Here is a 25,175-nt window from a genome sequence, read left to right as displayed (position 1 = left end):
TGCCGTCAGTTCTCTTCGGCCAGCCGCCGGAAGTATCCGCCCGGAATGCGGAGTAACCGGTCCGGTGTGTCGAACTCTACCAGACGCCCAGCATCCATCACCAGCACACGGTCACTGTCCAGGATCGTGTGTATCCGGTGGGCCACGGTTAGGATGGTGCAGTTCCCAAACTCGGCCCGGATCGTACGCTGAATGAGCTGGTCCGTCCTTTGGGTTGAGGGGGGGTCGGGAGCCCAGGTTCAATTAACAGGTATCAAGCGAAGTTGTGCCCACCATTAGCTTACCCGGGGTCAACGCTGGCCGTGGCTTCGTCCAGCACCAGTATGTTGCTGTCACGCAGTATGGCCCTCGCCAGGCACAGTAGCTGCCGTTGGCCGGCACTGAAGTTGGTGCCTCCTTCGGCCACTTTGCTGTTCAACCCACCGGCCAGCTCGCTGACGGCAGTCTTCAGTTCCACCTATGCAAAACGGGAACCGCGGGTATCAATAAGGAACGGGTGGTTCGCATACCACCCGAACGAAAAAAGAAAACCGGGGAAAGCGGCGTTCGGATGAAATATTCAACCCGGCCCCTTAGTAGAGGTACCTGTTCGAGGGCTCGCCACAGACGCCCGTCCGGCAGGTGGCCGTCCGGGTCCAAATTGGTGCGCAAACTGCCGGAGAACAGGACCGGATCCTGGGGCACGATCGAGATACGGCTCCGGCACCGCCGCAACGGCACCGTCCCGATATTGATTCTGTCAATCTCGATGATACCATCTCGGCCGTCGGGCGGTGGCGGCGTCAGGCGAAAGAGGGCCTGAATTATTGACGACTTACCCGCGCCGGTGCGTCCCACGATGCCGACACGTTCCTGCCGAAAAGAAACGTGGCCGGGTGCGCCGGTTAGTGCGGTTGCTTTTATTTCCTACCGCTCGCTGTGAAGATGTCCTTTCGACGATGGCCGCAGGGGCGATGAGAAGTTTGATGGGGATTTTATTTCAAAACCCAACCCAGCCCGCCGGCTATTTGGAATCCGCCCGCGGGGAAGTCCTCGTCCACGAAACGGCCACTCGAAACGGTGCGCCAAAAACGGATCGGATACGGAGCGGGAATAAGTGGCGGGTTATGGTCATAATTTAATCAACCGAAGACAAATCGCACCTAGCCGTGGGGAAAGGTAGCTTTCGTCATTTATACATGCGACGCTGGCCTTAACTGGCTGGGCGTTCATTATTCAGCTCGCTTTTCGTTCCGAAATTGTCCCACACGCTTCGGAAGCTATTTGAGCGCCATTTTAACCGGCTCTTGGACCACGTACCTTTGGTTGGATTTCGAAACTCAACTGCTTGAGGACGGGTGCCCGGGACTCGGTGTAGCGCAGGGTGACATCCCGGAACACGATGCTGGGACGTTCGGGCCAAGCTTCGGCGGGCAGCGGTGAGCCGTCTGAAGGCGGCTCCACGTCGGGCTCCGGTTCTAGCCGGGCGTACTCGAGCACGCGCTCCACGGACGTCATCTGGTTCTCGAGCTCCGCCGTCTGCCGGATGCCCCAGTTGCACATCCCGATCAGGTTGAGCACCTGCGTGATGGCCAGCCCCACGTTACCGCTCACGATTTCTGGAAGTGGAACGACGTGTTCGGTGGCTGAAGCTTCCGATGGGGTGCTGACCGCTCGGACTTACCATTTCCAATCACCAGAAAGCTCAGCACGACGGTCGCTATGTAGAGCGTGCAGACAACGTCCAGCCAGAAGGCGAATCCCCGTGTCGTCGCCCCGAACAGGAAGCCGGCCGCCGTGTTGCGGTCCTGGTGCCGGTGGAATTCCGCCTCCAGCTGGCGTTCGGCAGCGCACGCCCGAACCGTGGCCAGACCCTCCACGGTCACGTTCGTGTGCGCAAAGACCGGACTGCGGGCTACAGGACCAAGGATAAGGAGCCGGTCACAGAGGAGTGGCGAGGTGCAATTTAGTGCGCACTTACTGATCGCTTCGACGCGCTTGACGTTGCGCGCCGTCCGAAGGAACGCGTACCGCAGCAGGCAGAACACCAGCCCCATGATGGCGGTCGGCAGGAGTAGCCAGTAGTTGGCCAGCGCCACAATCGTCACGATGCCAGCCAGCTCCAGGAAGAACTGGAAAATGGGCGAGCGTGAGGAGCGAGTGGAATGCAAGAGATCCCGCCTTACGTAGAGACTGTCGGCCATGACGATCGGAAGGTTCGCGTCGATGAGCCCGATGTCCTTCGAGAAACGGTTCATCACCCGGCCGGAGCTGTTGTCAGTGAAAAACTGCATCGCCGTGTGCGTCACGCCCCGGTAAAGGGCGGAATGCACGTGGAGTGACGCCCGGAGGCACATGCCGAAGAACGCGAAGCAGTTCGCCGTCAGCAGAACGGTGAGCCCGATGGCCCCGGCGTACAGCAGCACGTGGTCCGTAGTGGTCCAGTGGGCCTCCGCCGTACCGGCGACGGTTTCCTCCCAATCGACCCTATCCGAGAGAAGGATAGGATGGTGAACTCAGGGAATGAACCTCGGTAAGCAGGACCTCTTACCATATGAACACGAAGTAGTCGGTTCCTGTGGATGCGATCTGCGCCGCCAGCATGAGTGCGGCGACCAGCACGACGAACGGCACACTATTGACCGACTTCAGGAAGTCAGTGTACACACCGAACCGCACCGTACCATCTTCCTGTCCCTCCCCGAGCTGACGTTCCTCGGGTGAGGCTCCCGGTTCCCGGTCGACGTCATCCGTCGGCTCCGAGGACTTCTCCGGGAGTTCGTCACTCACCATTTCACTGTCACGCCCGACGAAATGGGACTTCAGGGCGAGGTAGCTGCCCTGGTCGAGGATTCGGCCACCGTCCAGTAGCACAATGTGGTCGACCGCACTGACATACTTGAGCCGGTGCGTCACCAGCAGACACAGCCGGCCAGCCAGAAACGTCCGGATGGCCTCCTGGAAGATTCGGTTCGCGACGTGCGTGTCGCAGGCCGAGAGCGGATCGTCCAGGAGGTAGATGTCCGCGCGGCGGTACAGCGCCCGGGCCAGATTGATGCGTGCCCGCTGACCGCCACTCAAGCTGACACCCCGTTCACCCACCATCGTCTCGTCGCCCGCCGGCCACAGCTGGATGTCCCGCTCGAGGGCACACACTCGCAGCACGCCTAGGTAGCGTCGCTCGTCGTACGGCTCCACAAACAGCACGTTCTGGCGGATGGAACCCTCGAAGATCCAGGGTCGCTGGGAGCAGTAGCTGACCGTGCCGTGCACTGTGATGCGGCCACCGGTGACCCGTTGCTCGCCCGTGATCAGGTTGAGCAACGTTGACTTACCGGACCCGATACTGCCGACGATGGCGACCGTTTGATGAACCGGCGCTCCAGTGGCAAGTGTTAGGTGGTGGAGCGCAAAACCAGTGTCGCCCCAGGAGGTGGACACATCTTCAAGTTCCACCGAGACCGCCCGGGGTGAAGTGGTCGCCACTTGACGGACTTCCAGGGGCCCGTCGTTGCTTTGGACCAAAAATGACTGGATGCGCCGCAAGGAAGTCCAACCCTCGGCGGCGGACATCACGGCCAGTGGCCAGAACTCCACCATCGAGTGGTGAACGACGCTGAAGAACGAGATGAGCATGTAGACGCGGCGAGCGGTGAGCGCGTGGTCGAGGTACGCGTACGACACGAGCGCAAGAAACAAGGACACCTTCGGCACGATGCGCAGCGCAAACAGGGCCGACCGAATGAGGGCGCTGCCCCGCAGGGCCCCGATTTCCTTGCGGCGCAACCGGTGAACGATCTGCTCGAACGGCCGCTCCCAGACGTACATTTTGATGGTCTGGATGGCTCGTAGCACCTCGTTCGTGAAGCGCACCCGCTCGTCGGTGGCCAGCGCGGTTGCCATGCGGCAGCCGGCCGAACGCTGGCCGAGCCACGCCTGGACCGGCAGGAACAGGAGCAGGAAGCCCATCCCGATCAGACCGGCGGCTCCGATTTCGCGGTAAACCAGCACCGCCACGATGACCAGCTCGACCGGGCCCTTCCAGAGGTCGTGCAGGAAGATGACGGCGTAATCGAACCGGCTCACGTCGTTCGCCATCAGGTTCAGGACCGTGCCGGACAGGCCCTCGGTTGAGGCGCTTAATCGCAGTACCTACAATCCAGGCCAGGATTTGTTTACCAGGCTTCGCTTTATGACGGACACATACACGAACCTTGCCATAGATGAGGGAACAGCACCCGAGGCGTATCTTCGTGGCCACCTTCAGCAGGTAGAGTTGGTACGTGTGGAACAGGGCCATCGGAGCCACTACGGTCATCACGATTCCGACCGCATATCCGTACGCTTGCGCAAGGCTCAGCGCCGCCCCATCGGCTTCGTCCGCCCCTCGCTGCTGGTCAAAGTACAGGATCAGTTGGCCCAACAAAAACGGTTGGCCAATCCTGCAAGTAACGTCAATCATCATCGGGTCGGGTGCCTCGCTGACTAACTAAGACCAAGTTGAGAGACCAAATTACTGGAGCTCTACCAGATTCGAGGTGCGGCTCATCAAACGTCTTGAATTTTGAACATTAATTACGTCCTTCGTTCACGGAAAAGAAGTTACGAGTTTCAAAGACGAAGTTCATCTTGTGGAGAAGGTTTAGGTCATAGTAACTCATGCCTAAATGGTTATCACAGCTAAGAATTCCAAGAACTATTTCTATCTTCACCAACATAACTCTTAAGGGTTATCCATCTAGTGTTTGTGTATTTAAACTACCAATTACTTCAAAGACAAACTTCGTTCTGGAAATTTTAAACACTTACTACAACATTTTGAAATTTTCGAAGTGGAACGCCATACACTTGCAGAAAATTGAGAAATATAAAAAACTTATTTCCAAAGTGGTGAATGTTCAACTTAAACTGTGCGAAATTTAAAAAGCTCATTTCCACCTCGATGGTTATGTTAATAAGCAGAGTTGTCGTATTTTGTGCTACACACAATTCGTTTAAGAAAAGCCTATGCACATCTGCAAGCCATTTGTTTATATCTCGAGGCAGTTCTTGGAATAGTTTGTGGTATTTTTTAATGAACCTGGGAAAAGCCAGAAATCTCTTGCGTCAACCAGTGTTAGAGTTATCGTCGCCCACTAGACCTGTCGGGGTTTTTGCCTCGAGCTCGTTGCCATGGGATTGATTGGTTGCCAATTAATTGAAGAAGGCTTCGATAAAAAAACGGGAAAACGTTTCACAACAACGCCTTTTCGTATTGTTATTTAGTTTTTTCATTACTTTTACGAATGTCAGCTGCTGATACAGAGCAATTCTGCAACAAACTTGGGCCATCTAACCAGTAAGTGTTTTGTTTTTGACGCCGATTAACTATCGCGTAATTCGGGCTGTGTTCGTGTATCCCTAACTGCTGCACAGCATGCGCACCCGAAGGATTCAGCGCCTTCCGGGCATTATTCACAGCACACGACACCACCGATTGGCCGTTAGCTTCCCGATGGCGCATTGATAGATTTTCATAAACAGCGCAACGTACTGCGTCCAAACAAATGACAAACAACGCCAATGCCAATATCGTCGGAATCGGAATCGAATCGCTCCACTGTCATGATTTTCACTTACTGGCGCTGCCGCCAGTTCCGCCACTGTTACCGTTGCGCTGCGGCCCTCTGGGGCAAGGAAAAATGGCCACCATTTATTGGCCCGTAAAAGTATGGCGTACCCGACCAGATGGCACGCGAAGGCAGCAAACAACGAACCGTTCGTGTCACCACCACACCGGGACCGGATGGGAGCGCCGACTCACCTGCACGCGGACTCGATTGAGCTGTAGGCGAAGCCAAACGCCAGCACGCCGGCCCCGTGAATGCGTAATACGGTCCGCAGGAGCCTCCACGGCGCCGGGTCCCCCTTCAGCTGCTTCCCGGTGCCGTCCCCATCACCGGTCGATGCTTTCCAGGCGTCGATCGACCGACCGTTCTGCTGCGGCTGCAGGTGTGGCGCTTCTCGGTCCCACTGGCGCCTATACGTGGCACCAATCGTCGCACTCCGAAGGTCCGGAAGAAGACTCTCACAGATGTCGCCCGGCACTATCTGTCTCCGCAGACCGGTACGCAGCAAACCCCGGAGCCACCTGGTGGGAGTGTGGACGGCAGACCGCGCAATGTACAGTGTATTCGACCATTTGGACCACTTCAAACCGGGTACACACCAGAAAAAGTATCTCGAAATCGGATTGGCGGCGAGGTAAGGATGCTCGTCGGCCGATGCTCCCATTTCGGACAACCTGAGAACAACACTTCCCACTCGGAACTGGTAGCTTCCAGCGTCCAGTTCTCTATCGGGCCCCTAGGGTTCGAAGGCTTATCTGCGCGTCACGACCGTCCCTATCGTCGCGCAAGGCAATAAAATGGTCCACCCAAGCGTGTTCCGCTAACAGCCAAATCGCGAATCCGGTGCAATCTCCGGGTGCGATCTCTAAGCAGGCTATCTTCGATCCGACCGGGCGTGCACACCCCGCATGTCAAAGAAGACGAAAGAAGAACGTGCCAAGATGGACCGTAGCAAGATATGCGTTTATTCGGGCGCTTAACCTTGTTACGAGCGCAGTCTCGCGCACTCCACGCAGACGTAACCGCTGTGGTCTGAGGTATATCGGTTGCATCGCCTTCACCAGGAGATTCCGGCAAGGCACGTCATCCTCGGGGTCGCTACTTCGAGCCCGATTGTGTCAGCCGTCGCCGTTGGTAGCTCTCGAGCGCCATCTGCGCGAGGGCCTCCGCCGTGGCGGGCTCCGTTTGGCCGACCAGCCGCTTCAGGGCCCCGGCCGTGCGCTGGAGTAGTTCGTGGGCGTGCGAGAACTCCACCACTCGACCCGCATCCATCACCAGCACCCGGTCGCTGTCCATCACGGTGTGCAGGCGATGGGCGATCGTCAGCACGGTGCACTCGCCGAACTGCTCCCGGATGGTCCGCTGGATGAGTTTGTCCGTCCTGCGGAGGAAGGTGGGTAAGAGAGGCAGAGAAGGCGGGGCGGTTTGGCTACTTACTCCGGGTCCACGTTGGCCGTCGCCTCGTCCAGTATCAGAATGCGGTTGCGGCGCAGGATGGCCCGGGCCAGACAGACCAGCTGCCGCTGGCCCATGCTAAAATTCGACCCACCGTCCGCCATCCGCCCGTCCAGACCCCCGTCCATTGCCCGCACCGTACCCTTGAGCTCCACCTGCTCGAGGGCCGTCCACAGCTCGGTGTCGACGTGCTGCCGGAACGGGTCCAAGTTTTCGCGCACCGTGCCAGAGAACAGGATCGGGTCCTGCGGGATGATCGAGATGCGCTGGCGCAGATCGTGCAGCCCGAGCGAGCCAATGTCCACACCGTCCACGTACACGAGGCCCTCGTTCACCGCCAGCCGGAACAGCGCTTGGATGATGGAAGATTTGCCGGCCCCGGTCCGGCCGACGATGCCGACCTTCTCGCCGGCACCCACTGCCAGGTTGAGGTCACGCAGCACCACGGCGGCCTGCGGGGAGTAGCGGAGCGAGAACTGCTGGAACCGTATGGCGCCAGCGGTGGGCCAACCGGGCTCTGGGGCGTGCTTAGGGCTCGTCTCGAGCGGTGGCTCCGGTTGCACCTCAGCGTACTCGAGCACTCGCTCCACGGACGTCATCTGGTTCTCGAGCTCCGCCGTCTGCCGCATGCCCCACTGGCACATGAAGATCAGGTTGAACACCTGTGTGATGGCCAGCCCGACGTTGCCGCTCATCGCTTGGGGAAGAAAGCGGAAATCGAAACGGAAATGGAAATGGGAATGGAGATGGAGTCGCACGGAATAACCCGGGTCGTCAACCTACAGTCCTCGACTAGCAAAAAGCTGAGCGTGACGACCGCAATGTACAGCACGCACACCATCTCCAGCCACTGGGCGAAGGCACGGGTCGTCGCGAGGAAGAGGTACCACGCGGAGGTGTTCAGGTCCTGGTGCTTGTCGAACTCGTCGGCCAGAATTTTCTCCACGCCGAACGCCCGGATCGTCGTGAGCCCTTGGAAGGACGCGTTGGCATGCGAGAAGATGGGACTCCGGGCTACGACAGAGAGAGAGAGAGAGAAAGAGGTGTACCGCGCGCCCCGAACTCCTCCCGAGCCCCCCTGGACTTACTGGATGCCTCCACCCGTTTGATGCTCCGCGCCGTGTTAGTGTACACGTGGCGCAGACAGTAGAAAGCGATCCCCATGACAGCCGTCGGCAGCAGGAGCCAGCAGTTCACCACCGCCACGAGCACGATGATGGCGGAGAACTCTACGAAGAACTGTAAGGGGCGTGTTTCAATCAATCACTGGAGGAGGTCAGAACCCGAGGCCACGTACCAGAATGCAGTCCATCATGGCGAACGGCAGGAACGTATCGATGCAGCCGATATCGCGCGAAAACCGGTTCAGTATCCGGCCGGACGGGTTCGTGTTGAAGAAGTACATGGTGGCCCGGGTGATGCCCCGGAACAGGCGATCGTGCAGCCGGATCGTGGCCCGCAGGCACACGTAGAAGAACAGGAACGATCTGCTCAGCGAGAGCCCGAACATGAGCAGCATCGCGATGCCGTACGTAAGGATGTACTCGTGGCGCGACATCCGGGTGAAGATGCTCCCGGCCAGCTTGGCCGGTATCGGCAGCAGTGGATCGGTGGCGTTACCGGTACCCTCTTCCGGTACGACCGCCGTCACGTTAGCCCGCAAACGCTCCAGCGCACTGACGTACTCCTCCCAGTTGACCCTACGGAAGCGTTCAGAAGAAACGGACCGGACCATTACCACCATTATCGTGTGGACCTGCGTGGGCACGTACGCCCGATTTCGGGCGAACCAGTCGATGGGGCCACTTTAAATGGTTTCGCTTCCACCGGGAAAGGAGTTTGGGTCGGGCCGGCTTGGATCAAACAACTTGGATGGGGTTGTTGTTTGGCCAACAGTGACTCGGACGTGACTTTTCGCGAGTCGGCTGTGCCCAAGGGCATTTTCCGATGGCTTCCTGGCCGGATGCGTGTCAGTACATAATACATGGGCTGAAAAGTCTTGCGTCTGCCGCATAAATGGCGGTAGTCTTATTGCATTCATCGCTTTTTCAGTTAGTATTAACCTTGAAGGGAAAACTGTTAAGATTGCATGTTATTCTACTCATAGCTTGGTGAGATTTTATGCAAAGAGTGACGCTACTTTTCTTATTTTCAGCACCATTTATCGCTGCTTCGAGTTTTAATGTTACACTGCTTCTTGGTGGGAAAAAATATCGTTCAAGGGAAGGGCATGAAAAGTGTTATAAGGACTCCGCTCTAGCAGAAACAACGATAAGACGTTGGTTTACCGTGGCCAAACGTGGTTGTAGACATGATGATGCTGACTGCAGTGGACGTCCAAATGGGGCGGTTATGCCAAAAAACATTAAAAATATCGACAAAATCGGTTTACATGATCGAAAAGTGAAGTAGCGAAGTAGCTGACATTGCAAAGATATCAAAAGAACGTGTTGGCTTTATATTGCATGAATATTTGACTATGAAACAGCTGTGAGCAGTGTTTGGCCATGTTTCAATGTAACAATCCGGAAATTGACAATGGATGAAACATGGATCCGTCAGTCCGGATGGCCTCGGTATTTTGGGATGTGCGTGGCGCTATATTCATCAGTTATCTTGAGAAGGGAACTATCATCAACAGTGAATATAATATAGTCGACCGAACTTCAAATTCCTCCCACAGACCCCATATTCGCCAGATGTGCCTCCCTGCGACCGGTAAGAGATTTCGCTCGAACGAAAGGCAGTATCGCTGAAACTGAGGCCTATTTTGAGGCAAAAGTATTGAAATGTTCGAGCGGCACTGGTATGATTGTGTGGCTCTTGCAGGAAATTACGATGACGAACAAATCCCACTTTGAACAAAAAAGCCACGTTTTGCCCCCCCCTAAGCCCGGTACTTCAAAGCCCATGTGTTATTGTTCCCACTGAAGCCAAATGGGACAAAGCACTGGGTGATAAAGAGACCCAAAGGCAATCTGGTCGGTGGTGCCAATCAACACGCACCGGCCCCCGCGTTGTACTTACCACTGCGAGATGTAGTAATCGATGCCGCTCATGCTGGCCTGGGCCAGCAGGAACAGGGCGACGGCCAGCGCTAGCAGCAGGTTACTTTCGACCGCCTGGAAAAAGCTACGGTACACCCGCCAGCCCACCTGCCCGGTCAGTTGAGATTCCTTGCCTGCCGTGCCGGCCTGCCCATTGGCCACCGCCGCCGGTTTCGGGCGTTCGTCGAACCCATCGAACACCATGCTGCTCGACGAGAACGGGGACGGTTGATAGAGCGATTGGTGCTGCTGGTGGGCCGGCTGGTGCTGGGCCGGCGTCGGTTGCACTGTCGGCTGGCCGGAACGGGGCGGAAATTGAAAAAAAAACTTAGCCGGCGCTAGAACCCGCGGACAACTCTTTTCGCAACCGTACGGTTGTCCGTCCCCCAGGTCCATAATGCTAATTGAATCCGGCGCGGAATATGGTTTAATTTTAAAAGTGAATAAAACACCGCCCATACTATATTGCATCATCGATCCAGACACCGATAAGCACTGCTCCCCCGGGCTGGCGTGCGGCAAATCGCTGCACCCAGCGCGGCGGCAGGCGCACTTACCGTGACATTACGGCGTGAATCGGTTCCACCGGTGGTGCCCCTAGCAATCCCACTGTCAATGCTGTTCCCGATGGTATCGTATTCAATTCCGCCACCGCTCACGACACTATCCGAGTGGCGGAGCGTCGGACGGCCATTATCCTTGCCTTGGGTGGCGTCAAGTGGCGATGCGTCATCGTCCAGCTCCCCACCGGACGGCGGCTCCCGCACGTCCGGGGGCCCGTCCTGGGTCTGGTCCAGCAGCGCCGAGAACTTGCCGGTCGCGGCCAGCGCCCGGAACGCGCCCTGCGCTTCGACGCGCCCCACGTTCATTAGCACGACATGCTCGATGTCCTTTAAGTACTGAAGTTGGTGCGTTACCAGCACGCAAACTTTGTCCTGCCAATGACACATCCGGCCGTTAGTTTTTTCGTCGGTCCCTCGGCGCTAAGGATTACCTTTAAGTACTGCAGGATGCACTGCTCGAAGATGTGCTTCCCGACGTGCGTGTCGACGGCCGAGAGCGGGTCGTCCAGGAGGTAGATGTCCGCCCGCCGGTACACGGCCCGCGCCAGACTGACGCGGGCCCGCTGGCCCCCGCTCAGGCTGATGCCGCGCTCGCCGACCACCGTTTGGTCGCCGGCCGGTAGCAGCCGAAAGTCGCGCTCGAGGGCGCACACGCGCACCACCTCCCGGTACCGCTTCTCCTGGTAGTCCTCCGTGAAGACGATGTTGTTCTTGACCGTGCCCTCGAACAGCCACGGTTCCTGCGGGGCGTAGCTCACGCTGCCGTTCACCTCGAGCCGGCCCTCGTCGAGCTCCAGCTCGCCGAGCACGACCTGCAGCAGCGTTGACTTGCCGCAGCCCACCGGTCCGACCACCACGCACGGCGCACCCCGTTCCACCGCCAACGTTACACCTCGGAGCCCATTTCCTGAAGCACCGTGCGAAAGAAAATGGTCCGGTCAATCCTCAAGAGCATGGGGAAATCATTCGCGCGGCCTACCTCGCAGCAGTCCATCCGAGTCACAGGCCGGTTCCTTCTCCCAGAGTGCCGTACCGTCGCGCATAAAGATGCCGTGCCGCGTAACGGCCTTGCGGTTGACGAAGCGCTTGCTTTGCGGTGGCCCACCGTCGACGACGACCACACCACCGTTTGCGTTTGCCACCTGGTCGAGCGTCCCGGGGCCTCCGGGCCCGTTGCTGGGGCCGGTCAGCAGCCGAAGCTCGCTTTCATCTGGCGCGCCCGGCACGGGGGCAGCCTTCCGGCGGCCGGCGCCCGGCTGGAACTTCTTTTCCGCCAGCAGCAGAAAGCCCTCGATGCGCCTTATCGAGACCAGACCCTCGTGCACGGATGTCAGCGCCAGCGGCCAGAAGTGGAGCATCGAGCTGTACAGCCAGTTGAAGTAGGACGTCACGATGAACACCTTCTTGGCGGTGAACGCGTTGCCGTGCAGGACGTACGCGCACAGGCTGAGGAAGATCGCCACCCGGGACACGAGATTGAACGATAGTAGCCCGGCCCGGATGAAGAGCGTGCCCCGGATGCCGGCCACCTCCTTCCGCCGGATGCGGTCCACCGTGCGGCTGAAGCTGCCCTCCCAGGCGTACATCTTAATCACCTGGATGCCCTGGATGATTTCGTTCATGAACTGTATCCGCCGGTCGGTGCGGTTCGCCGTCTTCAGCCGGAACGTGGCCGCCCTCTTGCCGAGCCATGCTGTCGAGAGGAATTGGGCACAGATTAACCAAAGTAGTGCTCTGTAGAAAGTAGCTCACTCTGCCGCGGTGCTTGTGTGTTTTCAAAACACCGCAATTGCGGCGTTGCAAGTGACGGAACACATTAAACGTCAAACATCCGCGCGGGCTGTCAAAGCGGGCCCCACCGTGAAATGGTTCAATTTTTCGACACGCAAAGTAAGTGAGCCTCGTGCACAGTGTCCTGCTCCTGTTCGTCCCCCCGCGGCCCGGCGAGGTGTCAGTTTGCCGTGTCGACCACTTGACAGTGCGGTACACGAACATCTTCCGCTTCCGAAGCGCCCCCAAAAAGTCGACACAACGACGCCCCCCGGGGGCAGGCGCAAAAGTTTGGTCGTTCGTAATTTATGAGCTACCAGCGATGTCACACCCTCGCTCCGTGGTCGCACACACCCCCGCCGGTGCTGGGAGCCCATGGAAGTCGAAGCTGTAACGGAATCGCGTGCGAAGCCCAATTTCACAACACGTTCCACTGCGGACGAACGAAGAACCGTCCGGTTGTATCTTCAGCCCGTTCTGGTCGGTGTGAGTATGTTCACGCATTCCTTATTAGGCAGCTTACTATCCGATCGACATCTTTCGGAGCATTCCCCCGGATATCGAAACGGTCTGTGATCACCGTGAGAACCATTCGATGCCCGGCTCCGACACGGAAATCGATATTCGAAGTCCTTGGGGCTTACCTTGCAGTGGAATGAAGCTAAGCAAAAACGCAATCCCGAACAGTCCCGTCACGCCGATCTGCTGGTAGATGAAGTACCCGAGCACGAGCAGCTCGATCAAGCCCTTCCAGATGTCGTGGACGAATCCGGTGGCGATGTCGAACTTGGCCACATCGTTCGACATCAGATTGATAACCTGGCCGGTCATCCCGTCCGTCGCGGCGGCTTTCGTAATCCGCAGTGCCTGTGCCGATGGGCGGAAGAAGGATAGGTTAAAAGCAAACCCAAACCTGGCCACCTTCGAAGGGCCCAAGGTTTAGGCATGAATTGATTCGAGATGGTGGAAAGTAGTATACGTATCCAGTGCGGTGACAATAAGTAAACGCGCTCAACAGGGCTGCCGGGCTGGCGCCACCGATTTGTTGCAGAAGTTGTTGCATAATTGATTAAATTCTGCAACTGCTACGACGGCCCGGCTGGCTGGCTGGCTGCAGTCCGATGCCACGCGACAACGGACGCCCGCCATCCGGTCGCCGAGCCACCGCCGATGTTTTTCTTTTTCGTCGCACTTTGAGCTCGAGGAACTGGGCCAGGGTGGTACTTGTTTTATCTCCCCCCCACTCCCGGACACTGCTGGCACCGGCACCGTGGCCGTCCGCTCGATACTTGCCTTCTTGTACAGCAGCGAGCAGCACGCGACGCGGATCTTCATGCCGATTTGGAAAATGTACAGTATGAAGTGGTGAAAGATGGCCACCGGGACGAACGAGCACAGGATGATGCCGGTCGCGTAGTAGTACGCCTCGCGCTTGCCGATGGTGCTCTGGCCCGGTGCAAAGTACGACACCAACCCGCCCAGGCACTGCGGCTGTAGGATTCTAGGTGGAGAAGCACAGAAAACGGGGGCACCAGTTCAGATCCGGGTGGAACACCGGGAAAGAATGGAACTGCAGAAGAGGGCCTCACCGCGCCATCAGGTCGACGATCGTGTACATCGATCCGTAGCCCAGGATGTGGCGCCAGTAGATGCGGCAGATGACGCGCAGGAAGCTCGAACTTTGCTGGTTCCGTTTCCGCTCCTGCTTCCACTGCCTCTCGAACTCGTACGCCAGCTGGGCGCTCTGGTGCTGCGACAGCGTGTCATAGATGTCGGTTTCTTCGATCGGCCGCTTCAGGCCCGTCTGGAACAGGTTCTTCAGCCACCAGAACGTGTACCACGAGACGAGGTTCGCCCGCATTACCGGGTTCGCTTCCCGCCGCAGATCGTGTATCTTTTGGTCCTGGCCCTGGTACTCCGCCGGGTTCATTGCCAAGCGGTTTCACTGTCACTTTCACCGAGCACAACACGTCGGCCGCGGGCAGCGTGGCTTTGGTGCGGGATCTTTTAAACACGCCTATTGGTGGGTAAAAGCGAGAGCTGCCGTACAGTAATACACTGGGCCTGGGGGACTACAAGCAGCCAACTCAGGCACTCGTTCAAATGCAAATTCAAAAGCACACTCGAAGCCGTCACACAGCGCGTTTTGCCCGCCAACGGTTATGTTTGCGCGTGGTTAAGAGATTACGCAAATCTTCACCCTTATCGCCCGCACTATCAGTGTACACGCTCGGTTCCGTCGTCCTTCGTTGAATTCAAATCACGGCGACCACCACCAGAATGGATGACCCGCGACTGATCATGGTTCCGCGTCAAGCCACGTGTGATTCCGTTCCGGAAAAACCGTCGGCACCGTTTTGCGGGAAATTAATTTCAACGGGCTGAACGTTACATGATTAAACCTCTCTCTCTCTCTCCGACGGCGGCCCCGGCAAATTTTGCTGGGTTGTAAATTTTACAGATAACAACAGTCTTCGGTGAGAGTGTGGACGAAAGTCGCGGTGCCACTCGCTCGCTGCACACTGCGCGCTACTCACGCACGCCCGTCTGCGCGAAGCCCCGGTTTCGCGCGCGGCCCCATAGACAGAGAGAGATCGAGAGTGAGAAAGAGTGCGAGAGAAGGTTTGTCCGAACCGGCCAGAACCGCATGCTCACGCCGCCGACGACGACGTAAACAAACGTTCAACGTTCATCTTGGCTAATTGCCACGATGATGCTGCCGATGCGAGCGAGCGAAGGCCGAGGGTTTGGCGCAATCCGACCACCATACAGATAACCGATTCGCGACCGACGCGGCGCGGTCCAATTGGTTCGGCGCGGTCATTTAATCACTCATCGTCTCATCGGCCACCAAGCTCGCGCGCACTGTCACAAAGAAGCGCGCGCGCGAACGAGCGATCTGTGTGTTTTGACGCGCCCTGAATTGTCCCCAATTGAGTAGGGTCAAGCTCAGGGTCAAGCGGCCCAGCGGGAACGGGGCGGCCGCACGCACCACGAAAGAAGAACAGCCAGCGGGGCTGTGGAGCAGGGTGCCGATTAATTGAGCCAATTAATAGTCAAACCCCAAGGAATGTGTGACCACCAGCGTCAACCACCGAAACGCACATCACTCTTGATTGCTTTCTATTGCCGGGCTGGCGCCCTGGCCGGGAAAGCACGCGGAACACTCGACGGCACAACGCCACACGCACAACGCCACTGCGCACCGTTACGCTCCGGACTGACTTGAAACGCGTGCCGCAAATCGGCTCGCCTCGGAACGCGGTTTCATTCACAATCGCTCCGCAGACTCTCGCTCCGGATCACTCTCTATCTACGCAAGCCGTCGCTCGCTCACTACCTCTCTCGCTCGCTCTCTCTGTCTCGGCACAAAGGGCATTGTTTCGGGTGCGCTGCGGCCGCGAACAGTGCGGTGCACAATTTTAGCACCACCCAAACGCCATCGCGATTCAAGGCTCCTTTGATTTTGAAAGGATATTTGTGTTGCCTTCGAACACTCATAGCCGTCACTGGCCTAGCTGATAGCCCGAAGCAGGCGTTGTTAAACTCGCATGGGTGATCTCTCGGCAGCCTGGCGACGGGGTTACAGTGTAACGAACACCGGCACAGCGGCACCGCGGCCGCGTGTGCTCGATAATTTGGGGCGTTTGGTTGCGCCGACGAAAGTAACGTGCCAGACTGGCCGCGTGAGCGAAACTATCGTTTTCGATTAGACTTTCCAGCGCCAACTAGCGCCGCCGACTGTCGCACATGCGATGCATGAGGTCACTTGCCGCAATGCGCCTTTTTCCGTTTGCTGTGGCCACCGTCCGTGCGTAGTCCTGCTGCGAGCCGTCCTGGGCAGCAGAGGGGCACACAGATTAGCACGCCTCGCCGAAAACGGCCGAATGGATAATGGGCGTCAAATGGGTGGAATGGCGACCAATAATCTAACGCGGCGGCGGCCATCGCGAAAATAATGATGAAATCACACAATTTGTATGTTACGATGCGTTTAAAATTTATTGTTTACATGTCCCGTCCACGTCCACGCGAGGTGAACCGCAAGGGCCGTCGGATTAGTTCTCCGGTGTAAATTGACCATGCATGCACATCACAAAACTGATTGCGCTTTCATTGTTTAAGTAACTACGTGCAGTGATCTACGTTTCTCTATGCCTCTCTTGCTCGTTTGTATAGTTGCATCAATAATGCGTTCATTATAATATAGCTAGAAAGGCCAAATGCTAAGAAAGTCCTAACGCACCGTACCGTGGAGTACGGTATTTTTGTTTTCCTTCTGTAAACCCACAACCTTCTACGGTTACGGGCGGCAGTTACGTTACGTGCGATTGCGTTCGCCAGCGATGTCTGCAAGCGTGCGTCTCACGCTTCAGGAAAGCCCTAGCGTAATGGCTTCCGATTGTTTGGCGCTCGTTTTTTTGAAGCTCTCCTCGGCAGTACGCATCAACATGGCCGCCGTAGCTACACCGGTTTGGTCGACGAGCCGCCGCAGATATCCGATCGGACCGTGCAGCAGCTCGTGCGGGTGGCCAAACTCCACCACGCGCCCCGCATCCATAACCAGCACTCGGTCGCTGTCCATGACCGTGTGCAGCCGATGGGCGATGGTCAATACTGTGCAGTGCGCAAACTTGCTGCGAATGGTGGTCTGAATGAGTTTATCCGTTCTGAAAGATAAAGGCAAACATTGTAGCACCTACACACGGTTCTCGAAAGCGCTGGTCAAACTTACTCCGGGTCCACGTTGGCAGTGGCTTCGTCGAGGACGAGAATTTTGTTGTTGCGCAGAATGGCACGAGCCAGACAGACGAGCTGTCGCTGGCCCATACTAAAGTTACTGCCGCCGTCGGACATTCGGCACTCGAGACCACCGGCCAGCGATGAGACCGCCTCCTTCAGCTCGACCTGATCCAGTGCGCTCCACAGTTCGTCGTCTTTGCGCTCCTCGAAGGGGTCCAAGTTGCTGCGCAGTGTGCCCGAGAACAGGATCGGATCCTGGGGAATGATGGATATTTTGCTGCGCAAGTCGCGCAACCCTAGCGTCTTCGTGTCGATATCGTCCACCTCGATGCTACCCTCGAATGGTGCCAAGCGGAAGAGGGCCTGTATGAGGGACGATTTGCCCGCACCGGTGCGTCCCACGATGCCAACCTTCTCGCAGGGTCGGATCACAAAGTTGAGATCCTTCAGCACCCGCTCTCCGTCCTCGGAGTAGCGCAGATCGACGTTGGTGAACCGCACCGTACCGTGTTCGGGCCAGTTGCGCGGCGGCCGGTACTTGGGTGCCGTTTCGAGCGGCGGCTCTGACGGTAGATTCGTGTACTCGCGGACGCGCTCAACCGACACCATCTGGTTTTCGAGTTCGGCCGATTGCCGCATCCCCCACTGACACATGCCCACCAGGCTGATGGTCTTGGTGATGGCCAGTCCCACGCTACCGCCGAGCGTGTCCTGACCACCGATCAGGAAGCTGACCGTTACCACACCAATGTACAGCACGCAGATGAGGTCGAGCCACAGGGCAAAGGCACGGGACGTCGAGAGGAACATGTACCACGCGGACGAGTTAACGTTGAGAAAGTCGTTGAACTCGCGCTTCAGTGCCGACTCTGCCCCGAAGGCTCGGATCGTCGACAGGCCCTGCAGGGTGGCGTTCGTGTGGGTGAAGATGGGCGATCGGTTCACGGACTCGATCCGCTTTACCACGCGCGACGTATTGAGATAGATCTGGCGGATGTAGAACATCACCACGGCGACTACGGCGGTCGGCAGAAGGAACCAGTAGTTGACGATCGATACCACCGCCACTACGGCAATCATTTCGAGGAAAAACTGTCAATCGAAAAGAAGGGAAAGATTAGAAATGGCGTTAAGCGTCGTCGTTCCGCGGTCCACCCCAAAACTCACCGTAATACAGTCAAACAGTGCCATCGGCAGGGCGGAATCGATCGACCCGATGTCCTTCGAAAACCGGTTCAATATCCTGCCCGAGGGGTTCGTGTTGAAGAAGTGCATCGTTGCCCGTGTCAGTCCTCGGAACAGCCGATCGTGGAGGTTCATCGAAATGCGCAAGCAGACGTAGAAGAATGAGAACGCCCGTTTGACCACGACCACCACCACCAGCACAATCAACGCACTGTAGATCCAGATGAACTGTTGGCGCTCGAAATAGTTGCTCACCTCCTTCTGCTCGCGCAACAAGATTCGCACGTCACGCGAGCTCAGGATCGTGTGGTTTCCGCTCAAGTCGACCTCCAGCGGATCGCCGGCAATGCGCTCTTCCCAGTTCACCCACTCAGCCACAAAGATGTCGACTCCGCTAATGATAATCTGCGACACCAGCATCAGGGTGGTGATCCATAAGATCCATCCCCAGCTGTCGACGGCCGTCACATAGGACTTGTAAACGGACAGACCAACACTCCCGGTACCGCCTTGAGATTCTTTTTCCTCCTCCTGCTTTTCACCGTGCATAAAGTCACCCAACAGGGAATCGTTTCGGCTCTGCGAGCCCGACGATGAGCCACTGGTTCTTCGCAGCCTCTTGGCGTTCAGCTCGCGCTCGAGTGGGCTCTCGGTGTGCGATTCGTCCGGCGTGAGGGCCAACAGTGACTCAATGTTGGACTTCTTCAGCTCCCGGTAGCTCCCGACGGCCTCCACGCGCCCGGCGGCCATCAACACTATCTGCTGCACGTCCTTTAGATACTGCAGCTGGTGCGTCACAAGCACACAGACACGGTTGGCGAGCATCTCGCGGATGCACCGCTCGTAGATGTGCGTCCCAACGTGCGTATCGACGGCGGACAGGGGATCGTCCAGGAGGTAGATGTCCGCCCGGCGATACACGGCACGGGCCAGGTTGACCCGTGCCTTCTGCCCTCCACTTAGGCTAATTCCTCGTTCGCCGACGATCGTTTGATCACCGTGCGGGAACAGTTCAAAGTCGCGTTCAAGGGCACAAACGCGGACCACCTGCAAATACCGCCGCTCATCGTACGGTTCCATGAACAGAATATTGTTACGGACACTGCCCTCAAAGAGCCATGGTTCCTGCGCGGCGTAGCTGATGGTACCGTCAATTTCCACGCTACCTTCATCGAGCTCCAGCTCACCGAGCAGCACCTGCAGCATCGTCGATTTTCCGGAACCAACTTGTCCCACGAGGACACACAACTTTCCCGGTTCCACCGTGAGACTGATCGCTTCGATGCCAACGTTCGTTCTCTCATCCGGAGCATCGCCTCCACCTTCGGCGTCCGGCGCCGTTGGAATCGTCCAACGAGCGGTCACATTATTCAGCACAATCCCTCGCCTGTCGCCTTCGTCCGTCCGGACGACGCGCTTCGGTAGCAGCGGTTCCCGGGACACTTCATCGTCCTTCGGCAGCTTCACCGACTTATCCTCGCCCCCATTTTGCTGCTGCTGAGTCGACTTTCCCTTCGCTGCCGCCGGACTTGCCGTCTTCTTTTTATGTTTCGTCGTTTGCTCGCCTGCCGCCGGTTCCTCCGCGACCGCCGGTCGCCGCTTCCCTTCGGGCGTGAGCAAAAAGTCTCGGATGCGCTTCAGCGAGATGTATCCCTCCGCACAGACCGTGATGGCCATTGGCCAGAAGTACACCATCGAGTCGTTGAGGATGGTGTAGAACGACGTCACGATAAACACCTTTTTGGCGGTGATCACGTTCTCGGTCACCGTGTACGACAGCAGGCTGATGAAGATGGAAATGCGCGACACGGTGAAGAAGGACATGAGCGTTGCCCGCACGTATGCGCTACCCCGAATCGCGTGGATTTCCTTCCGCCGGACACCCTCGATCATCTTGGCGAACGAGCTTTCCCAGGTGTACATTTTGATCACCTGGATACCCTGAATTATTTCGTTCATGAGCCGGACCCGTATATCGGTACGCTTGGCGGACTTCATCCGGTAAGTCGCGGTCCGCTTGCCGACCCACGCCTGCAGCGGGATGAAGCTGAGCAGAAAGGCCACGCCGAGCAGGCCCGAGTACCCGATCTGCCGGTAGATGAAGTAACCGAGCAGTATCGCTTCCATCGGACCTTTCCACAGGTCGTGCAGGAAGGCGAGGGCAATATCGAACTTTCCCACGTCGTTCGACAGCAGATTGATGATCTTTCCATTGAGCCCATCGCCGTCATTGGTAGATTTCGAGAGTTTAAGTACCTGTGTGAGGGAGAGCGAGAGAATGTGTGAGGCGCCTTGTCCGGTGTATGGGTCAGACGAGTCAGCCCAGTGGTGCGGCCTTACCTTGTTGTAAATTAAGCACGAGGCGCCAATGCGAACCTTCATCCCCAGCTGGAAGATGTAGAAGATGAACGGATGAAACGATATGACCGACAGTAGTGAGCACGCGATAACGCCGGCCGCATACCAGTACGCGTCGCGCTCACTAATCTCGTTCTGGTTCGGCGTGAAGTAGGACACCAGCTCGCCCAGCAACAAAGGTTGCGCCACCCGGTTCGCGGTTTCGAACACCGAGAACATCAGACCCCAAAACAGGGTCTGCGGGCCGAACGCACGCCAGTAAACCCGCGCGAAGCTGGCCCGTCCCGGGCCGCGCTGTTCTTCCTCGGACCATAGGCGCTCAAACATGTTCGCCAGCTCGTGGCTGCTGTGCTCCGGCAGCGTGGCGTACAGCTTCTCCTCGGTGATTTCCTTCCGCTGGCCACTGCGGAACGTGTCGCGCAGCCACCAGAAGGTACGCTTCGATAGGAACGACGCATTCTGCACCGGGTTGGTCTGTTTGGTGCCACTGAATACGTTGTCCCGATTCATTCTATCTTCCGCCGCTGTTGCTTCTGCCGCTGCTGTTCGTTGCTAGGTACGGCTCGGTGCGGTGATAGCTATTTGCGGTCGTAGGTATGCGCCGTAAAAGCTCTCCCATCGAGAGGGCAACGATCGGTGCCACGATCCAACGAAAAGGGCGAATCCGTTCTGCGATATACACTTTTTCTCTCCTCGCTACTGAGTTCCGTTTCCGGTGCAGCGCTCGCACACTGCCCGTATTCTCACGATCGTTATCTAGAGGTGGGTAAGAGAAGAATGGTGCAACAGTAAGCGAAGCACGGTAATGCGACAGTGACGATCTTCCCCAAAGCGATACGCGAGAAATTACGAATTACGCAACGTTGAGAAACGAAACCGAAAATCCCCACGCAATCGGCATTTATCAACTTCTGCCGGAGCGCGGGACTCACCTCAGCTGACGGCAAGGCATCGTAACTGCAAACAAGCGTATTGCGAAGAGCCGTTAAGCGACCGCGAGGGGGAGGGACCAGCAAAAAGCTGGTTCCGTTAGAAGCCTTTTTTCAATCCAATATTTGAGCTCGCTCATTTGTGTGTATTGTAAAAAAAATGATTGTGGGCGAACCAATCATTCCGCACCAGCGATTCGCTGCCCGGTACTCATTATGGTCCGATGTGCTGGGGGGGCCGATCCGATATGCAAACGATGTCTGCTGGCAGGCGGGAAAGGGAGTGTGCGTGTGGGCCAGCCACTGTAGGGCGGCAACCGGTTTGATGGTTCAAAACCGATCGCCGACCGTAAATTCCGTAGTATCGCCCCGGGGTGTATTTTGCCAACAACAGCAGCATCCCGAATACGATCCCATTGTAAATCGCCGCCACAGCCGCCGATGCCGATCCGCGCGTCCTCCAATCGGAGCATAAAAATGAGTCCAAAACACAAAGAGCCATCTTGGTGGTGCGTTGCGCTGCGGCATCGATCCTCCACGGGCCACGATTGTGTTCGCCGGGCGACGCTGAAGCAGCGCTGAGGGAACCTTCGTGCCACGCGCAACCGAATCCGGTTCCGGAGTCACGAACGAACGGTGCGCTCGGTGGCAAAACAACCGCCAAAACGGCCGAAAGCATTGCGTACACTAAAAATAGTATATCTTGCCGCCTTGCCGTTGTTGCTGGCAGTCAGTTGTTGCGCCTCAGGTTGTCTGCTTCCCCCGTGGCCATGGGTTCTGACTGGCTGACTGACTGGCCTTGATCACAAGGAAAACGCCCAAATTTAACAACGGCTCTATTTAAGGTCAAACGTAGAAGATGTTGCTAAATCAATACTTGCGCACAGGTCACAACTCGAACCACCACCACCAGCAGCACCACGCAGATACGGAACGCGACGCGGCAACGGGTCCGCCGCAGCATTTATTTACAAGACAAGATCGGTTTCTGCTTCTTCGTCTTCGCTCGCTGCCGCGAGCAATGCACTATCTCACTGTTGTGGACGAGCGTGTTTGCAAAAACTTTCTCTCGGCCAAATTCCACACACGACTTCTCCGGCGCTGATCACACAGCATCGCCAGATTGGCGGATGATCGGTCGCTTCGGATGAATCGAACATAAAAACACGCGCGCACTCACACCACCTGGGTCAGCCAACTTTGATTGATCGAATGAATGCACACTGGGAACAATGCCGCTTTCGCAGGCCGCAATCGGAGGACCCTTTGGATGCGTTTGCACCCATCACCGATAAGCGGGCGTCGTCGTCGCCATGGTGGAGATTGACGAGCCGCGCAACGCGGTCTCTTCAGTGGAGCTGGCAAATAATAAGCGAACGCACTATCGGCTCTCTACGTACCTACGTCACTCCGTTGTGCTGCTTTCGTAGTTCGTCGTTTCGTAGCTGACTTATGAATGGTCGCCGGGACCGGACGCCATGAGAGCCAGACTGCGAATAATTGGAACGGGAGAGCGAGAGAGCCGCGAACGAGAGCCTCACGCACACGACAGGCAGGCACCGAACAGCTGTCAATGACAGCTTCTCTCGCACACAGCATGGTCGCTCTCTCGCACCCTTTGTTTCTCTCTCTCTCTCATCCTGTTTGTGTTTTGTGGGGCTCTGTTTGGCCGGAACGGGTTGTACGCTCCGTTGTACTTTCACCGAACGTCACAAAGGTCCTGTGCACAACACACGACACGACGACGCCGGTCTTTTACACCGAACTAGCCAACTTGTGGGGAAGCCCACAATGTGTCACCATTATCAGCCTCATTTACAGCATAAGTACTCACCCAAAAGCTCCAACACTTGCGGTCCGCTTGCTATCGCTATCGCGTTCTCCGTTCGCGGCCACTGGTTACGAGCGACTGGTAGCAACGGGCGCGATGCGCCCCGAACAACGTGGTTAAATTTATTGTCCAACATTATCTTTCCTCTTGCTCCGGCTGATAAGTGCGTATGCTATCATGTTGATTTGCTCTGACAGCGCGAGCATAGCGCGGCCGGCTTTCGGCTGTGCGGGGTAGGTATTTCGTCATCGTCAGCAATGCTTTATTTGCCAAACGCCAAGGCCGGACAACGCTCCGTGTCCTGGGGCGGGCGCCCGTTCCGTTGTAATTCTTGCCAACATTGTGCAATGTCTCCAGCCAGGACGGGGCCAGCGCTTTTAATAAGTGACCCGTCTCCAATTGAATTGTTCTAACCGTTGTCCTCTTCTTCGGTGTCTCTTTCTTGCGCTTGCAGGGCCCGTTGGCGCGAGAACCGTACCATCTTCAACACACCGAACCCACGGTTGATGAACGTGTCGTTGCTACGCGACAACAAACTGCTTCACGGCCAGGAGCGGCGCGGATCGCGCATGTCCGTGCGACTACCGTCCCGGCAGCCCAGCATGGCCTCATTGCGGCCGCACTCTCCGAATGCATCGATAGGTAAGCTAGGTCTGTATACGGGCACTCCGACTCCGATGGCGCGCGCCCCATTATCAGTAACATCGCTTCGACTGCGTAGAGCCTGCCGCGCGTTACCTGTTGTTGGGTTCTTGGGCCACGTTTGGCCCCCCACGTTAGCGTTCGACTGCCATCTTCTCGCTATCGTTCTTCTGTCTCTCAACTGTCCTCTATACACTGTTACCTGCTGTCCTCTCTTCCACTCTACATACGTTGTTTAGTTTCGGAACCAATTGAACCGTGCCTTGCTCTGGTTCGCATAGCGGCCGTTACTGTGAAATTAGAATTTCTACAACCCATCCCCCTTTCCAGCGTTGGGCACCTACTACCAGCCCCATTATCAGTCTGCAGAAGAAAAAAACAGAAACGTGATAACAACACCGACGTAAAACTTCCGGCACTTCCCAAAGTTGCGCACCGAGCACCCATCGGGGGCACTTCTATCTCTGATCGATAATGGGGATGGATGACGTCGAGTGGGACAATCTGTTCTAATGGTGGGCCAGCGCAACATTATCACATTGATAAGTTTGTGTCGGTCGGATGGACCACACACCTCGGTGGTCCCAGTTCCCACGCTCAGATGCTTCAGGTTCAGGAAGCGAAGATTGGCACTAGAAAATGTACCTTGATGTGGGGTTCTATTTTTGCTTCACGATTCCGTTGAAGAGCTTTAATGTTACCGTTCTGTCACGCGAGCTTCCCGCAGCCAACTTTCACACATTAATTTCATTTTGTTTATCTAATTTTAGACAGCGTTTCTTTACAGGTACGCGTTGTACGCAATCTCGTAAGGTTTTCTTGACAATTGACCGTCCGCAAAGTTTCAGGATGTAGTCGAAAGAAAGTAGCAAACTACGCCATGGTCCCGCGCTTCGTTTGGGTGATCATTTAGGGGTCATTCTTGCATAGGGCCTGAACTGCAGCCGACATGTTTGTCCCGATCCTACTAGTCTAGTGTGTAGCGCTTGGAATAGCCGCTCGGTTTAGCACTCGGGGGCTCTAGTTTCTTCCGAAGGCCGGGATGCTTGTATTTCGGACGCTGC

General features: G+C 56.9%; 2 protein-coding genes across 2 annotated transcripts in view; one reads left to right on the top strand and one right to left on the bottom strand.

Annotated features, from left to right (window-relative positions):
- LOC131210168 (uncharacterized) overlaps positions 1-25,175 on the top strand; it is a 42,656-nt gene that overhangs the window by 10,622 nt on the left and 6,859 nt on the right. The window contains 1 exon segment of the mRNA XM_058203375.1: positions 23,924-24,111. Within this exon segment, the coding sequence (XP_058059358.1) occupies positions 23,924-24,111 (188 nt within the window).
- On the bottom strand, positions 6-21,219 carry LOC131211356 (uncharacterized). The gene is made up of 28 exons (XM_058204785.1): positions 20,692-21,219; positions 18,334-20,607; positions 17,159-18,258; positions 16,817-17,093; positions 14,612-14,645; positions 14,013-14,295; positions 13,717-13,924; positions 13,068-13,290; positions 11,633-12,346; positions 11,085-11,560; positions 10,648-11,025; positions 10,071-10,384; positions 8,341-8,743; positions 8,132-8,282; positions 7,827-8,015; positions 7,026-7,740; positions 6,691-6,969; positions 6,188-6,313; positions 5,783-6,109; positions 4,193-4,421; positions 2,531-4,131; positions 2,166-2,466; positions 1,961-2,111; positions 1,664-1,894; positions 1,300-1,598; positions 586-852; positions 285-457; positions 6-207 (listed from the first exon to the last, which is right to left on the bottom strand). Exons 1-28 carry the CDS (start codon positions 21,217-21,219, stop codon positions 6-8), a joined length of 12,453 nt encoding a protein of 4,150 aa, XP_058060768.1.

This window comes from Anopheles bellator, chromosome 2 (assembly GCF_943735745.2).
Source record: "Anopheles bellator chromosome 2, idAnoBellAS_SP24_06.2, whole genome shotgun sequence".
In the NCBI taxonomy this organism is placed as follows: domain Eukaryota; kingdom Metazoa; phylum Arthropoda; class Insecta; order Diptera; family Culicidae; genus Anopheles; species Anopheles bellator.
Note: the sequence above shows the minus strand (reverse complement) of the source record. Positions and strands in the feature narration are given on the sequence as shown.

Bases quoted from the DNA above. Each gene is read 5' to 3' on its own strand.
- LOC131211356 (XM_058204785.1), bottom strand. From the start codon at position 21,219: ATGAATCGGGACAACGTATTCAGTGGCACCAAACAGACCAACCCGGTG. The intron at 20,608-20,691 runs GTAAGGCCGCAC...TCCCTCACACAG, and splicing joins CGTGCTTAATTTACAACAAG to GTACTTAAACTCTCGAAATC. The intron at 10,385-10,647 runs GTAAGTGCGCCT...CGTTCCGGCCAG, and splicing joins ATTCACGCCGTAATGTCACG to CCGACAGTGCAACCGACGCC.